The sequence below is a fragment of the Megascapheus bottae genome, chromosome 9 (assembly GCF_031878675.1).
Source record: "Megascapheus bottae isolate mThoBot1 chromosome 9, mThoBot2.hap1, whole genome shotgun sequence".
In the NCBI taxonomy this organism is placed as follows: Eukaryota; Metazoa; Chordata; class Mammalia; order Rodentia; family Geomyidae; genus Megascapheus; species Megascapheus bottae.
Genome location: NC_143517.1, coordinates 16,132,123 through 16,150,452, shown reverse-complemented (window position 1 = coordinate 16,150,452; position 18,330 = coordinate 16,132,123). Strand labels below are relative to the sequence as shown.

Sequence of the window (18,330 nt, the reverse complement as noted above, 5' to 3'; positions counted from 1 at the left end):
TAGACATATTTTCCTTTCCATTTTTTCTTTTTGCTAATACACTCTGTCCCATAGGGCCTTGTACCCAGCCTCACCCATTTTTCCTGAAACAAAGCCATGGCTGCTGATAACTATTCTCTACTATGGCATTTACGGCCATTCCCAGAGTAATGAGTGAGTCCCTTGCTTATCCTAAGAGGAAGGCCACTGGTGACAAGCATTCCACATAGTTCCCAGACAAGCTTTGGATGGTCTAATTCTTAAACTGCAACCACATCATCTCCAGAAATTTACAAAAGATTTGCAACATAAAATAGAGAACTCAAGATGAATAAAAATTTGACAACGAATAAAGCAGCCAATTCAGAAAAAGAAAGAAAAGTTAGAAATTTCCTAGTTGATACTCTAAAAAAATTTGAGAGACTATTACATCTTAAATGAATGGTAGTTGTGAAAAAAGCATGCAAAAAGAATTAGATGATGGGAAATTGAATATGCGATTATAGAATAAATTTACTGAAAGGTGTTTGAAAGTCCTCCAAGATTGTAGGACACCAGCATCCAGGCAGGAGAAACAAGTTAACACAGAGGGTCAATAGAGTAGAAACATCTCTTGGCAAGGTGCCAGTATCAAGCGCTTATAATGCTAGCTACTCAGAAGTCTGAGATCTGAGGATTATGGTACAAGGTAAGCCTGGGCAGGAAAGTCTGAGAGCATTTTTCTCCAATTAACCATCAAGAAGCCAGAAATGGAACTGTGACTTATGTGGTAGAATGTTAGTCTTGAGTGAAAACTCAGAGACAATGGCCAAGACCCGAGTTCAAGCCCCAGGACCACCAATTTCCCCTCCCCCCTCTCACATACATACAAAGCAACTAGTCTAAAAGCAACATCTTGAGTACTGAAGGAGAGATCTTACAAAGAAGGAAAGCACTAAATAGATTATGTGATTGAAAAACCTCAAAACCAATTTGGGGGCAAGATCAAGATAATAATTCTGGGGGGAAAAAGTAGGGATGTAAAAAAATGGTGGTTGGTAACTGTAGGAGAAAATAAAAAGCTAGAAAAGAAACGTAATCAGAATTCAGGGTCTTGCTCTGCAATGAAAATGTTTATATAGTCAATAATTAAAAAGATACTATTTCTAGACTTTTAGAATCAGTCTATGGTCAAAGCATAGAAGACTTAATATCAAAAGGCTGGCAGGAGGGGAGGAGTTTGGCCTAGTGATAGAGCGCTTGCCTAGCATGCACAAAGACCCGGGTTCGATTCCTCAGTACCACATACATAGAAAAAACTGGAAGAGGTACTGTGGCTCAAGTGGTAGGGCTCTAGCCTTGAGAAAACCCAAGGCAATTATAATGTAACCCTTTTATTAATAACAATAAAAATATATTTTTAAAAAGCTGGCAGGGCACTAATATTCACATCTTGTAGTCTGGGAAATTAAGAGATAATTCTTTTTTTAAAATATATTTTTGTTGTAATTAATAAAAGGGTTACATGATATTTGCCATATAGAAGGAGCATTAATTCACATACATTGATACCCTTTCACATGTCTTGGTACCCTTTACCCTCCCCCCACCCCCCAAGAAATAATTCTTGTAGCTCAAAGATCATGAGATAATTCTGTGTTTATTACTTAAAGCTCCAAGGTGCCAAGGTGAGATGTGAAGAAGAATAAAAATTAGGTCATTAGGATGGTGATTAACAGTGAGAAATAAACAGAAATTTGGCACATTTTATTGGGGGCAACATGGAGCCAAGAAGAAAGAAAAGAAGAAAGGAAGGAAGAAAGGAAGAAAGAAAGGAAGGAAGTTATTTAGACACTAGGGGATGTTTGAAATACAATTTTAAATGGGAAAAGGAGATTATAAAGTTTTAGGGGTAAAATGTTATCTCTGTGGAGATGAAAGGGATATGGATGAGGTTTTCCTCCTATGTTACATTTGGTCAAGAGGCTCTTGCATTTCTACTGTGTTTTAAACAAAACAACTGGATCTGAGGACTTGCGGAGACAGCCAGGTCCTCCTATACCATTTGCATAGAGAGTAAGTATGATGAAATATAAGCTTTATGGTAGAAGACATGCATAATTTTGAGACAAACATCAAGTAAGTTCCTAATCATTTTCATGATTAGTCCAAATGGGCAAAAACTGTATACATTTGTAGAGGGCAGTATGTTTTGATATATCTGATTCATTGTGAGATAGTTCAGTCAAGCTAAATAACATACTTTATTATCTCTTTCACGCACATCTATTGTACCATGATGAGAACAGTTAAAATCTTTTCTCTTTTTACATGTAAGTTCCAAAATAAGCTTTTTTTAAAACAGAGATTCACAATTCACAGTGCTACCTCAATAATTTAAAAATATATTATGAGTTCAAGAAAAATCTCAGGAAAACAAGAATATATTAAACATGATACCTTTAGATTCTGATAGTCTAAGGAATTTTGTACTCTTTCCCTCCCCCCATTTTTATTAGCAGACATTGCAGAAAGGGGTTTCACTGTGATATTTACATATATGCAAAAATGTACCCTGATCAAATTCATCCCTATTCCCCTCCTTCTCACTTCTTAAAACAATTGCAGTAGGTTTCATTGTTCTACTTTCTCAGATGAGTATTAAGTGCTTCTGCCATATTCATCCCCTTTTCACTCTACATTCCTCCCTCCCACCAGTATCCACCTCCAAATGAAATTTGCTTTAGATTCCTATTATTTTTAAGAACCACATTCTACATAGGAAAGAGAATACTTGCCTTCTTCAGTCTGGCTTATTTGGTTTAACATTATGATATCTAGTTCCATCCATTTTCCTGAAGACAACATACTTTTCTTCCTTTATGGCTGAATTTATTTCATTATGTACATATGCCACAAATCTTTTATCCACCCATTGGTTGGAAAGAACCTAGGCTGATTCCATGTTCTGGCTATTGTGAATAATGCTTCAATAAACATGGGCACGTAGGTTATCTTGATTGTAGATTGACTTGCCATTCTTTTGAATAGATGCCTAGCAGGATCACATAGAAGTTCCATGTCTAATTTTGAAAAAGAACCTACATACTGACTTCCATCTATATACTTATGATTTCATTATATTCTGTATTATGTTATTATTGAAAATGGTTTTGAACAGGAAATAATCCCTATTTTGTGCCCACGTTCTTGGATTATATTTGCAGCTTTTAAAAGCACTTAAGCTCGGGGGGTGGGGGGGGTGGGGGAGGGTAATTGGTACCAAGACATGTGAAAGGGTATCAATGTATGTGAATTAATGCACCTTTTATCTGGCAAATATCATGTAACCCTTTTATTAATTACAATAAAAAAGTTTGTTAAGCAGGAAAAAAAAGCACTTAAGCTGATTTGTCAATGATTCCTTTCAATGAATTATTCCTACATCTGTGAGTGCTGATTTTTATAGTGTTCTGTATATAGGAGATCTCAACAGTGTTATTTATGCATATGTGTCATAATATCAAGAACCCTTCTCTCCCTCTATAATTCATTAAAAAACCACTTTTGTGAAGGCAACTTGAGATGAAAAAAATCAAAAGAATGTTTTGTACGTTGAAATTAAAAAACTTCGTATTACAAGATCCACTGAAAAGTAAATTACAGTGTGTACACACAAAGATATTAAAGTCAGTGATGGGGCATTGGCACAGAGAATTCCTACATTCTTATGCTTTAGAAGACTTACCAATAGAAGGAAAGTCTTGGAAAGGCCACCCCACGGATCCATTTCTCAACTTGTTCATATGTCTCTACCCGAAAATGACACGCAGAGATCATTTTTTTACACAGTGTAAATAATACGGGCTGGTAATGAAAATAGCTGAGTTGCAATTTTGTAGCAGTATTCTGGCTGAGTGGTTTCAGTTAAGTCACTTAACATCTATGTTTCTCATTAAAACCTAATGTGAGCACTGATTTAATGAGTCAAGATTGGGGAGCAGTATAGTTTTCCTCCAGGAGAACCCACAGCAGGGATTCGAGAGTGAAGAGGCAGCCATATTAAAATCCCATCTCCCAGAGAGCCCAGAGAAAGACTGGGGCAAGGGTTAGAGCTCAAAACAGGTTGTTTCTTGTCTTCAGAGGCTCCCAGACCTCCCTGATTTCTGGTTCCAACCCTTCCTTCGTTCTTCTTTGTAACCATTTGCCTGCAACTGTGCCTTACAAGTACACTTTTTTTTAATTTTCTGATTTTATTTGACCTGAAATCTGTGGATATGGACAGAAAGAAGAAATCATAAAAAGAAACTAAGCAAGTAGGTTGCCAGTGGCTCACACCTGTAATTCTAGCTACTTGGGATGCTGAGATATGAGGATCTCAATTTGAAGCCAGCCCAGGCAGGTTTATCTCCAATTAATCACAGTAAAGGCTTGAAGTGGCACTGTGGCTCGAGTGATAGAGGTTAGCCTTGAGCAAAAATATCTCAGGTCAGAGCCCAGGCCCAGAATTCAAGCCCCAGGACCAGTACCCCCCTCTGCAGTAAAAGAAAGAAAGAAAATAAGCAAAAACACTAAGATACATTTCAACTTAAAAAAATAACTTTACAATAACAGATACTAACGTTCTATCTGCCCCCCACTCAACGCCCACCTCCTCCAGAGATGCATCCATTTTCCTCATTATAACCTATTATCAGTTCACATTTTCCCAGAACACACTCTGCTTTCTCTGTTCTCTTATGTGAGAAGTACATCCCATCAACACTGGGTGTGGTGATACATGTTGGTAATTCCAGCACTCGGGAGGCTGAGTCAGGAAGATGGAGAGTCTGAGGCCAGCCTGGGCTACATAGCAAGACCATAACACATAGATAAGTAAACAGCAATAACAATACATATATTCTATAACACTCTTACTATGAGCTGAAACTTCTAAGGAACTTGCATTTATTTCCCTACCTTTTTGTTTGTTTGTTTTTAAGAACACTTGTGGATTAGTATGGACTCAAAATAGAAGTTGAAATATATTTTACATCATTTGTCATATTATCTACACAGGAAGCAACAGAAATGACCGGAAACAAAGAACAGGAAATTTCTGATAAATAATTCTGATGGTTATCGGAAAACTGAATTGAATCACAGACATCAAAGTTTGTAACTGCCTCTTCAATTGCAGAATTAAAGGTAACTGCCTCCCACTTCTGAGACTGACAACTCAAAATTTGAGAGTGGTTTTATCTTCTGAGCATTTCATTCCGTAGTAATGTCAGGGAGCGCTTATTTATTACATTCATGTGTAATACATTCAAATTTGGAAGCAGAAAGGAGAAATAACAATCTCTCTCTCTCTCTCTCTCTCTCTCTCTCTCTCTCTCACACACACACACACACACACACACACACACACACACACACACACACACACCTACCTATGCATTTGGAGGTAGAACAGAGATCATCTTTTTGTAGACTCAGTGTTCATCAGGGAAAACATATGACTGATTAGGGGCTCCTGTGATCAGGAAGCTTAAGCCTTCTTCAACACAGAACAAAAAGTTAGAATTTAACAAGAAGTTCAACCTCTCTCATTAGATTTAGATCGAGGAAACAAAAAAGAAAGATGGTTTAACTCAAGCACCTCAGAGTGGCCCACTGTTACTTTAATTTATGAATAGAGAAGTCCACAATGAATTTTAGGTTCTGGGAGGAGAAACAGGAGCAGTGAGATTCTGGGATAATCTTCTTGCAAGCCTTAGGACCTAGTTGATACTCTTCCTCATTGGAGCAGAAATTGCCATGGCTTACATTTTTAAAAAGCAGGGTATCTTCTTTTTCTTCTGCCACAGTTCCTTTGGAACCATTATGGGCCATACAAAATTATCAGTACAGGCAGACAGGCCATGGGCAGTGGAGAAGTATAGCTCTTTCCATCATTAACATGATTTTGCAGGCCTTCTACCACCTCACAGGGATTCCTCACCCCTGAATTTTGAAAAAGACTGGAGCTATATGTCAAGAGACTTGCTGATTTCATCTCTGCAGGCTCAAGCTGCTTTTATCTGCTCTTGGGAGAGAAAAAAAAGAGAGATAAAAGCTTAAAACCCGATGTCCCATACATCTATCTCCTGGTTCTTTTGTCCCTCTCCAGGCAGAAAGACTGCAGAAATCTTTTCTTTTTTTCTAGCAAAGAGGTCATTTCAGGTGCAGAGATGATCCTGAGCTAACTGGCCAGAGAGGTTAGGAGGAGAAAGGACCTAGGGGTCTGCATTGACCCCACTAACCCCCTTTCACTGGTGGCCACTTGCCCAGCAGGAATGCTTTGGTAGACCTCCTTGCTTCTCATTTCTCCTCCTCTCGCATCATGTCCTCTGTCTCTTTCCTGACCCTACATCTGGTCTTCTGTAGTAAGGGGTCAGTATGTTCACACTTGGGAAATCTCATTCAAGAATTTTTGTCAATGGACAAGTCATAAGAAGCCCTTCCATTTTAGGGCTCGTTGACGTCACCCAGGAGGCGATAAATATCTGTTGATATAATTGGATGTGAGATTCAGTGTTGAAATAGCAAAACCCTGTCCCTCGCTCCTTGGCAGGGCCCTATGATTTATGCAGGAGCAGAGGCAGCACGCAATCGAGCTGTCAAGAGAGCGTCAGCTTATTAGGCAAATGCTGCGTGCTTTCTGAAGAGGGTCGACACTATAAAATCCCACTCCAGGCTCTGGTGTGGAGAAACTCACACAGTTGGGAGAGTGAGGAGAAAAAGACAAAACACAAAGCAAGTGGGAACTGAGAGGAAAGGAGGAAGAAAACCTTCAGAGAAAGCCTCGGAGACCACCCTCTGCAGACAGGCAGCTGTGCCCAGCTCACCTGCCAAGCGCCTGGCAAGGTAAGGGAGCGCCTGGACGGAAGGCACCACCAACTTTACGCAGCCTGCTGTGTGTGTGTGTGTGTGTGTGTGTGTGTGTGTGTGTGTGAGAGAGAGAGAGAGAGAGAGAGAGAGAGACAGACAAACACACAGACAGACAGACAGACAGACAGAGACAGAGACAGAGAGACAGAGACAGAGAGGGATCACTGGCTGTGCATTAGAATTCCAACCATAGCTAGGACGTGGTAAAATCAAACTTTAGACGGCTGCTGGGCTTTACCTGAACTGCCAGTTGCCATTCACTGCCAGTACGAAGAACCCACCGTTACCCCCACACCCATCCCGACCCCCAGGGAAAGGAAGCGGGGAGAGGGATGGAGACAGACAGGCAGGCAGGCAGGCAGGCAGGCAGGCAGGCAGGCAGGCAGACAGACAGGCAGGCAGGCAGACAGGCAGGCAGACAGACAGACAGACAGACAGACAGATAGGCAGACAGGCAGGAGAAGGAAGTAGCTCTCCCTTTGGAAGAAAGCTGCAGTGCCCAAAGGGGGCTAATCAATCCGTAGCTCTCCTCTAAGCTCGGGTACTGGTCCTGGAAATGGGTTTGGGGCAGTGGAATCGGGGACTGCGCTTCTGGCGTCTTAAGAGAAGGGGTGTCTCCTGTCTGGGGAGGGTGGTACTGTGGTGCTGAGCCTGGAGGGCATCCTCCACCCTGCTCCCCTAGCCCTCCATCGGGAGCTTCAGGACCTCGGACAGCACCTCCCCCCCCCCCTCCCCGCCTTCCTCGGGCCCCGGGCCCCTGGCCGGCGCCTGCGCGGTCCCCGGGGCCATCCCGCGCGCACCCCGCAACTGAGCTCAACTCTGACTCTCCCTTTCTCTCTCCCCTGTCTCCCCGGCCCCGCAGCCCCAACATGCAGCTGCGCCTGCTGCTGTCCGCGGGCGTCCTGCTCGTGGCTCTGCTGCGCTGCCCGCCGTGCGGGGCGCTGCACAGCCGGGGGTCCGCCCCGGGCGCCCCGCAGCCCGCGCGGGGCCCCCACATCCTGGATTTCTTCCAGCCCCAGCAGCCCCAGCAGCCTCGGCCCGTCCTGCTCCGCGTGGGAGAAGAATATTTCCTCCGCCTGGGGAACCTCCACAAGAGCCCCGCTCCTCGGATGTCACCCGACTCGTCGTCGCCCCTCGCCGGCGACAGCGACAGCCGCCCCGGGAACCATCAGGCGGCGGCCGCCAACTTTTTCCGCGCGTGGCTGCAGCAGCCGCTGCCTCCGCGGCCGCTCGACAGCCGCGCGGGCCCCGCGGAAAGCGGCGCCCCGGGTGGCCACCAGGAGGCGCCGGAGAGGGAGAGGCGCTCGGAGGAGCCGCCCATCTCCCTGGATCTCACCTTCCACCTGCTCCGGGAAGTCTTAGAAATGGCCAGGGCCGAGCAGTTAGCGCAGCAAGCTCACAGCAACAGGAAACTGATGGAGATTATAGGGAAATGAAAGGAACGGTGCCCTCCCCACCCCCAAACCCCGCAAAAAAAAAGTTTCTGCATCTAAGAGCAAAAAAATAAAAAAGTAAAAATTACAAAAACATATGTAACACAGTATTCTGTACCATAGTGCTGCTCTGATACCATTTGTTTATTTTTATATAGCTCAAAGCATAGAGAATGTACAGGGAGAGAGCCTACACCCCTCTGTTCGCATGCACAAAGCGTTACCACGTGCAGTAACAGAAAACAATGTCATTTGTGTTGTCTGCTTACAGTCCTCGTGTCCAGGTGTCTTTACAGTGACGTTTGAAAGAAAAATGTAGACCCGGAAAGAAGCGTTTTGGAGAAGCCGATGGAAGTTGTTCTAATGTTCTAGTCGTGGTCAGAGCTAAAGAGAATACTGTTCTCTTGAGTGGGTGGGTAAGATGAACTGTGGATGCGCTTTGAATCAACCTTTTCTTTTAACCGTTTCAGTAATAAAACAAAACAAAACAAAACATCTTTCCGATCCTTGGTTATTTTGTTTGTGTAAAAGAATGTTGAATATTTATATTTTTAATAAAAGCTGCAAATGTGATTGTGCTTTTATTTGTCCTTTTCAGCGCTCACATAGGGAAATGTCCCCAGCTGCTAGTCTCCTTCAAATGGCACAAAGGGGAAGAAAATGATTAAAACCTATCAAACTCCTTACATTTTTGTTGTCCTCTGAAAATGCAGACCTGTGTCAGAGGCTCACACAGACCAGCCCTGCATCCTCGTGGGCTCATCTCTTCAGATCTCTCCCTTCCCTGCTTCCTTCCCCACTTCCAGCCCCTGGGCCACAGCTAAGGTCGAGTTTTGTGATTTGGGAAGTTTCTTCCAGCTTTACAACTTGGTGATTTAACCTGAAAAAGCAACAATAATGGAAATAACACCTAAACCAGATCACTTATGAGATGTGACATAATTAGGGCGAACAGGGGAGTTGGAAAGACAAGTGGACAGTTGCGGCAGGCATTCCCGAAAATTGTAGGCGGAATGGTGCCTGGTTTTCCTGTGACAAAGGCTTGTTTTTACCAAGAGTTACTTCGGTACTATACAATATTTTTTCTAAGCTATTTTTCAAAGATTACTTATAGGAGAAAATTCAAAGTCTCCCTACTTAAAATCAACTACATATAAAATTTAAGGAATTTTTAAAAAAAGAGTATCTTAATTTTACTAACTGCACAGATACCACCCATGTTTATGTCTATGCCAACCCTAATTACTTTGATTCTTAAGTATATGAACTAGCTTTACTCCATTCTAAAACTGAATAGCACATCTTATTAGTTTTATGACATATTTGTCTTTGGTCATATAGTTATAGCCTTTATAGCTTTAAAAACTTCAATCAAGGGGCTGGGAGTTTGGCCTAGTGGTAAGAGTGCTTGCCTAGCATGCAGGAAGACCCAGGTTTGATTCTTTAGTACCACATATATAGAAAAAAAAAGCCAGAAATGGTGCTATGGCTCTAGCCTTGAGAAAGCCTAAGGACAGTGCTCAGGCCTTGCATTCAAGGCCCAGCACTGGCGCAAAAAAAAAACAAAACAAAAAACAAAAACAAAACTTCAATCAATTGGTTTTTACTTCAAAATTAATTTATATGGATGAGAATGCTTTTTTCCCCAGAATTCTTAGAAGTACCCTTGATTAATAGAGTAATAATATAATAGGAAACAATGACTAAATGATAATTTTTTAAAAAACAGCATTTATTTAAGAGTTCATACAGAGTAAAATTACACTTAAATTCTGAAGGAGGCCTCACAAAGAAAGCATAATTTGTGTGTATGGGCTGTGTATTGTATGTGTGTGTAAATATGTATGTGTATGCACACATACATACACAAACACACTCAGCCACTCAGTTCAATGGATACAGGAGAAAATAGGCAGTTCCTGCTAGAAGGTCTTTTCCAACTGAATAATTGATAGAGGAATATCTAAAACTAAGATCAGAAAAAAATGTCATAAGAGCTGTCCTAGGCCTTTGACAGTGTCACCAAATTCAAGGGACATTTCTGGACATCCACTAAATTATATCTATGATGGAAAAGAGAAAAAACTCTGCAAAACATTTTTCATAGCTTTGGTCAGTGACACATCTTTGTCCATGTACTGATCAACTGGTCACTTCTGTTGACACTGAATTTCGCTGGTATAGAGAAGGGTTAAGAGCTACTATAACATAACAACAAGAAGCCAGTGCCTGTGAGGGACAAGGGTGTGGTACCCACTTTCCTTGTTGTTCACCACTTGGCACTTGTATGTGATGCACGCACAGGTACCACACCCACACACCCTTCACATTTCCCACACAATAGAAGACTTGCCTAAGATCAAGTTTCCCTCCCCCAGTACTTTCTAAAACTACTTTTCTGAAACTATTCCACATGTTAAGTAAGTTATCTGGAATTAAAGGTAACTTTTATTTTTTTTTCTTTCAGAAATCTTGCCCAGAGCTGCCACTCATCATTTTCATCATCTGAATATCCCCTAGGGTCTCGTTGGGCCTTGTGCATCTCAGCCAAGTACACAGAGGGCCAGCAGCTGGAATGGGCATCATTCATTCAGGGAGTTCAACCAGGAGAAGGAAAAGACATGGCGAGCAGGCTCCATCTCGGGGCCGCTCCCCCTCCCCGAAGCTGTACCCTGTCCCTGAGGAGAAGGGGCCTCAGATCCAATCTGCAACAGAAGAAAATGTGAATCAGAGGAAGCAACTGGTCCTTTCGGGGGCTGGCCCACTCACTCTCCCCTGAGGAGAAATAATCATCATAATAGCGATTATGATGATTATTAGATGGAACATAATCATTATTATGGCATGGAAAGCAAGCTCCGGTTATCTTAGCTATGGTCAAAAGCCATGAAAGTAATTCACACTCATGATCCCCAAAGGGACAATAGTAACACATGCAGTGGAAGGAAGACCTTGAGGGAAAAAGTCCAATCTGCTCTATTTCTTACATTCAAAGTAACCCATACATGACTTACTGAGATGAGGTTTTGTTAAAATGTATAGGAATCTGGGTTTAGAAAAATCTGCAGAATTTAAAGAAAAATTCCACCAGGGGTGTAACTTAGTGATAATGTGCTTGCCTAGTATGTGTGAGGCCTGAAGGTAGGAACATTATCTCCTGTGCTGTAAATAGGAAAGGAAGGAATGGGGGAAGGAAAGAGGGAAGAAAGGGAAGATGGAAGGAAGGAAGGAAGGAAGGAAGGAAGGAAGGAAGGAAGGAAGGAAGGAAGGAAGGAAGGGAGGGAGGGAGGGAGGGAGGAAAGCAGGAAGGACAGAATCAGTTTAAATGGCATTGTTTCATGTATGGCATTGTAATACTATTAATAAAGTCTCTCCACTGCTAAAATTAGTAGTTTCTACTAGATATACATTCCTGTGTAACTTAGTTACAGGACTGGGCTTCCAAATACATATCAGTAGTAATTTCGTTATTGTGTGACCACCATTGAGTAGTCACACAAACTAAGGTCTCAACTTCATTAGGAGATATATCATGTGAACATCATAATATGTGGTATTGTTTACTAAGGGAAAATGCACATAGATAGATAGATAGATAGATAGATAGATAGATAGATAGATAGATAACCTTTTTGTTGTCCCAGGCCTGAGGTTTGAATTCAGGCCCTGGGTGTTGTCCTTGAGCTTTTTGCTCAAAGTACTTGAGCCACAGCTCCGCCTCTAGCTATTTGGAAGTTAATTGGAGATTAGAATCTCAAGGACTTTCCTGCCCAGGCTGGCTTTGAACTTTAAGATCTTCAGATATCAGCCTCCGAGTAGCTAAGATTAGCAGTGTGAGCCACCAACACCCAGCTCACATGTATACTTTATATAAGAATATATATATATATGTATATCATCTATATCGATATCTAACTCTGGTATTTTTTTGAAAAAAAAACTATAGGCTTAAATTTGAGCAAATCATGAAAGGGTATTTTTCTCCAGGCTATGAAATCTAGTCACAATATTTATATAAAAACAAATCTGGGCTGGGAGTTTGGCCCAGTGGTAGAGTGCTTGCCTAGCATGCACAAAGACCCAGGTTCAATTCCTAGGTACCACATATATAGAAAAAAAGCCAGAAGTGGTGCTGAGGCTCAAGTGGTAGAGCTCTAGCCTTGAGAAAGTCCAAGGACAGTGCTCAGACCCTGAACTCAAACCCAGGACTGGCAAAACAAACAAACAAACAAAAAAACAAATCTAATGCCAATACTTCTAAAGAGATGCCTTTTACAAACACCTGGTAGAGGTTGTAATTTTGACCTACCCAATTCATCTCATCTCATAAGTGAACTTTATGTTGCATTGAAGTTTTCAACATCATAGCTTAATGAATGAGGGTCAATCATAAAAGCCTTGCTGAAATGCAACATTATTTTATGAATCCAAACTTGACATGTAAAGGTGCCACGACAAGCACAGCTCTTCCCAGGGAAACTATGGGAAATGGACAAGCATATTCTCATGCTTCACTAAGAAACCTCGGGCTGGACTGGAACACCCCAGATTTCAAAGCAATGAGGCCCATGAACGCAGCCCACAGCACTGGCTCATTCCTGAAGCCTCCACAAGAAGGAGAGATACATGGCCCAAGCAAAGTGGAACTTTGGTGACCATGTGGTCTTAGTGACGTAGTGACTTTGGTGACCATGCCATCAAAGTAGGTTTGCTAGGAAAGTGAATGGCTGTCCTCTACCCACCAAATTTGACCCTAAATTGATATATTTTGGGGGTGGTATTGTACAGTTATCCTCAGTCCTTTATGTATTGACTTGATTCCTGATGGGAAGTTAAGAAGGGTCATGAAATCCTCCTAGCCATGGTCAAATAAAAACAGAGGCACACAGTTGTCATAAAGAAGCAGCTGAGCGGCCAGGAATTTGGCATAGTGATAAGAGTGCTGGCCTAGCATCCATGAAGACCCGGGTTCAATTCCTCGGTACAACATACATAGTATGCAAGGTAAAAGAAACATTGCTAGCCCTATATTATATCTCAATTTTCCTTTGTGTCAAAACAAGTAAGAGTACGGCCATCATCTAACATTGCAGAACTGCAGGGAATTTGACAAATATGACTTTGTCATAAAATGAAACCTGAAAAATGGAATGAGGAGGCAGCATCCCCTGCTGTCTCAATGCTCAGGGCCAGTTCCATCAAGATCCACAAATACCAGCAGAGTGGAACAGTACACTCTTCTCTAGAGGGAAAATTAGGTTACTTATATGACCTTCATCAAGAGTTCTAGGCATTAATAAGTTACAGGAACATGACATGTTTTCTTTTTCTTTTTAAATTTTTACTCTATCAATTACACTTCGTTTTTCTAGTCCTGGGGCTTTATTTCTAGTCCAATGCCTCAGGGCCTAGGCACTGTTACTGAGCTCCTTTTGCTGAAGGTTAGTGCTCTACTATTTGAGCCACAGTTCCATTTCCAGCTTTTTTTTGGTTGCTGTGGTACTGAGGAATAGAGCCTGGGGGTTTCACACACCCTAGGAAAGAATTCTACCACTAAGTCACATGTCCAGCCCCCCTCAAATGTACTTTGAGATCACAAAAAGAGAAGACTGTCTGATTATGATACTAGAGTATTCCTTCACTCCACTGAAGATCAAGGTTAGGTGAAGTGCTTCTTCCCCAAGCCCTGTGATCTCCAGGCATTGTCCCCAACAAACAAGCCTTCTGGAATCATTGCTTATTGCTGTAATTGAGAAGCATGCACCTTGCCAGAGACTGGAGGACGTCAAGCTGTGTGTTTAGGACACACACACGCGCGCGCGCGCGCACACACACACACACACACACACACACACACACACACACACACAAAGCATGGTGTCTGCCTGCCCTGGATTGTGTGGCTGCAGAGTCCTTTGGAAAAACATGAATGAATGATAAACATCCAAACCTCAGGAGTGAAGGCGTGAAGAAATAAGAAACAAGAGCACATGACAGGTGGGAGTGTAAAATAGCTTAGCTACTATGGAATATATAGTATTCAGGTTCCTCAGGAAGTTACACTAAGAGAACCTTGGGGTTCTCTCAGTTCCACTGTGGAGTATATACTCAAATAACTGAAAGTAGGAATTTACACACATTTGTGCACTCCTGTCTCCAGCAGCATTACTCATAATAGCCAGGAAAAAGAAGCAATCCAGTGTTCATCCTGGCTCAGTGGAAATATAAAACGTGGCCTACCCATACAATGGAATATTGCACAACCTTGAAAAAAATGGAAATACTATTCTATTCTATTCTATTCTATTCTATTCTTTTCTTACTCATTGCACAGATGCAGAAAGCAGGGCACAAACAATGTTTGGGGCTAGCCCTGAACATGTACAGGCAGAAGGTGATAGAGCTATCAGTCACCTCTAGGTGACTGTATTTCACAGATTTTAATCTCTTAAAGACTGTTTCTACACTGTATCTCACAAAAAGGAAGGTAGTGGAAAAAATATGAAAATGTATCATTCAGGGTGCTGCCAGATAAGGCAGGAAAGTCTGTGAGACTCTTATCTCCAACTAACCACAGAAAAAGTCAGACGTGGTGCTGTGGCTTAATTGGCAGAGTGCTAGCCTTGAGCAAAAGGATGTAGAGCACGGATAAACCTTAAGCACCTCAAGTAAAGTGAAATAAGCCAGGTACCCAAGGACAACTATTGTATCATTCCACTTAGGTGAGACAGCTAAAGAAGTCAATTTCACAGAGGCAGAAAGTAAAGTGGTAAATGCCAGGGCCTGGAAGTGGCGGTGTGGTTGCAAGGGAAAGTGGAGAGTTTTTGTTCAGTGGGTACAATTTCCATTTTTCAAGATGCAGTCTGTTGTATGGTGTGAATGTAATAACACTATTGAACTGTGCGCAAAGAAATGATTACCATAGTGAATTTTATATGCTTTCTTTCTTTCTTTCTTTCTTTCTTTCTTTCTTTCTTTCTTTCTTTCTTTCTGTTTTTAAATCAGGCAACTTTATATTAAGAGCTGGAGTTCCAAGTTCAAAGTAGATATGTATAAGGCAGAGCTCGCATGGGGAGCTGAGCTCACTGTCCCCTGGGCGGGGTTGCTAGCCCAGTGCCTTCCATCTGCCTTTGGCCTCCCCAGCTGTCTAACACTGTGCTGGACATGATACAAACCTGCTTACAGGCTCTGTAGCCTCTCTTTAGAGGGTCACTATTAAAGAGGGCCCCAAATAGAAACATGAGCTCATGTTTCATCCAGCTGCCTCTCTAGCTTCCCGTGGTTTCTGTGGAATGCTAGCATCTGCCCTTCCACAAACGGCCATTCTAGATACCACCTATGATTACTCAAAACTTACCTTCCCTGTGTTCTATTCACAGGCTTATCCAAGTGATGCGATCACTATGATAAAAGTCATGGCTCATGAAGACATTCATGGATGCTGACGGCATAATACGTACACCTCACCAAATCCAAGCGAGATGAATGATGCCAGGCACTGTGCCTAGCTGCAGTGGATGCCAATAAGAAACTGGGCCTGACAGAGCGTCTGACTACCATTTCATGTTAAGTGCCAGTCTTTCTAGGCCACTTCAAGACTTCTTGCCCATCTCTAACAAAATCCATTTGCTTGAAGGAATACGGGTAGGAGGGGTCAGGCTAGACTTGAGGTTGCCCATTGCACAATCACCAGCATCCATTTTGCATCTGCTAGGGTGGGTCAGAGAACCAATGCCAGATGCTTGAAACAGGTGGGAGTAGACATTTGGAGAACATGTTTAGAATATTTATTCAGAAAGAACCCAATCTATGGCCTGCTTCCCGGGTTAGCATTCCAGAACCTCAGGGCCTTGGCTAGCTTAAGCATTACAGAAGGAGGCAACAAAGGAGGGTATGTCCAAGAACAGAAGATAGTCACCAGTGAGGAGAAGCCACATGGGAGGCATAGTGCATGGCTCTTAGCCAAGAGCCTGAGCCTGGGAAACACAGCCAAGCAGCTGCACCAGCACGAACATTGCTCTTACAGAAATGTAGACCCTTCTGCTTGAGACAGAGCAAGCAGCATAAAAACACAGAGCTGAGAAAACACAGTGTGGTCTTCATGATTGCTTGAGGAAGAAGGAAAGGGGAATCTCCCAACACACTCAACAGGAAAACCACTAGCTGGGTGCAATAGCTCACACTTATAATCCTAGCAAGTCAAGAGATTACGAGCAGAGGATTAAGGTTTGAAGACAGCCTAGGCAGGAAAGTCCATGAGGTTTTTTTTTTTTTTTTTTGCCAGTCCTGGGCTTAAGCTCAGGGCCTGAGCACTGTCCTTGGATTTTTCTCAAGGCTAGAGCTCTACCACTTGAGCCTCAGCACCACTTCTGGCTTTTTCAAAGTATGTGGTACCTAGGAATCAAACCCGGGTCTTCGTGCATGCTAGGCAAGCACTTTAACCACTAGGCCAAACTCCCACCCCCCCATAAGAGTTTTATTTCTTTAAAAAAAAAAAAACAAAAAAAGTCAAGATAAGCGGGGGGGGGGGAGGAAGGGGGGGGAAATAGGGACCATGACATGAGAAAGGGTATCAATGTGAAGTAATGCACCTTCTATCTGGTGAATATAATGTAACCCTTCTATTAATTACCATAAAAATATGGAAAATATACACTACAATCAAATAGGATTCATCACAGGGATGCAAAGCTGGTTCAACATGCACAAATCAATAAATGTAATTCCACACATCAACAGGAGCAAGGACAAAAATCACATGATTGTCTCAATAGATGCAGAAAAGGCATTTGACAAGATCTAACAACCCTTTATGTTAAAACCTCTGGAGAAACTAGGAATCCATGGAACATTCCTCAGTATAATAAAGGCTGTGTATGACAAACCCACAGCCAGCATTATACTTAATGGCGAAAAGCTAAAGCCATTCCCTCTAAAATCAGGAACGAGACAAGGATGCCCACTCTCTCCACTCCTCTTTAACATAGTATCAGAATTCCTAGCCAGAGCAATAAGTCAAGAAGCAAGCATAAAGGGGATCCAAATAGGGAAAGAGGAAGTAAAACTTTCCCTCTTTGCAGATGACATGATTCTCTATTAAAAGAACCCTATAGACTCTACTCCCAAGCTCCTTGAGCTGATTCAAAACTTTGGCAAAATAGCAGGGTATAAAATTAACTCTCAAAAATCAACCTCCTTCCTCTACGCCAACAGTGAGAGGAAGGAGGCAACAATCAGGAAAACAACTCCTTTTGTAATAGCCTCAAAGAAAATAAAGTACCTAGGAATTACCTTAACTAAGAATGTAAAGGACCTTTTTGATGAAAACTTTAAAAGCCTGAAAAAGGAAATTAAAGCAGAACTGAGGAAATGGAAAAACCTCCCATGCTCCCGAATTGGAAGAACAAACATTGTGAAAATGACAATCTTGCCATGGGCTATCTACAAATTCAACACAATACCCATCAATATCTTAATGGCATTCTTTAAAGAAATAGAACAGGCAATCCAAAATTTCATATGGCATAATAAATGACCCTGTATAGCAAAAACACTTCTTAGCAGAAAGAACAGTGCAGGAGGAATTTCAATACCAAACTTTAGACTCTATTACAGAGCTATAGTGACCAAAACAGCTTGGTACTGGCAGAAGAACAGGCCTGAAGACCAGTGGAATAGAACTGAGGACCCAGATATTAAACCACAGATCTATGGCAGCCTAATCTTTGATAAGGGAGCCAAAAAAATAGAATGGAAGAAAGAGAGCCTCTTCAACAAGTGGTGCTGGCAGAACTGGTTAAGCACCTGCAGAAAACTAAAGTTGAATCCTTCTTTGTTACCCTGCACTAGGATTAACTCCAAATGGATCAAAGACTTCGGGGTAAAAGCCGATACACTGAAAACTTTACAAGGAGCAATAGAAGATACACTAGATCTCCTTGGCACAGGTCAAAACTACCTTAATAAAGACCTAGAAACACAACAAATTAAAGTCAGTTTGGACAAATGGGACTGCATTAAACTGCAG

At 42.1% G+C, this 18,330-nt stretch overlaps 2 protein-coding genes across 4 annotated transcripts in view; one reads left to right on the top strand and one right to left on the bottom strand.

The window, feature by feature from the left end:
- Positions 1 to 6,565: 6,565 nt before the first annotated feature.
- Positions 6,566 to 8,787, top strand: Crh (corticotropin releasing hormone). The gene is made up of 2 exons (XM_090338653.1): positions 6,566 to 6,846; positions 7,733 to 8,787. The coding sequence occupies exon 2, from the start codon at positions 7,740 to 7,742 to the stop codon at positions 8,304 to 8,306; it is 567 nt and encodes a 188-aa protein (XP_090194779.1). The 5' UTR covers positions 6,566 to 6,846; positions 7,733 to 7,739; the 3' UTR covers positions 8,307 to 8,787.
- Positions 8,788 to 10,823: 2,036 nt separating this feature from the next.
- Trim55 (tripartite motif containing 55) overlaps positions 10,824 to 18,330 on the bottom strand; it is a 42,096-nt gene continuing 34,589 nt past the window's right edge. For all 3 annotated transcript variants that reach the window (XM_090338650.1, XM_090338651.1, XM_090338652.1), the window contains one exon: positions 10,824 to 11,008. In XM_090338650.1, coding sequence (XP_090194776.1) covers positions 10,886 to 11,008 — 123 coding nt within the window. In that variant the 3' untranslated portion in view covers positions 10,824 to 10,885. The remainder of the gene's footprint in view (positions 11,009 to 18,330) is intronic.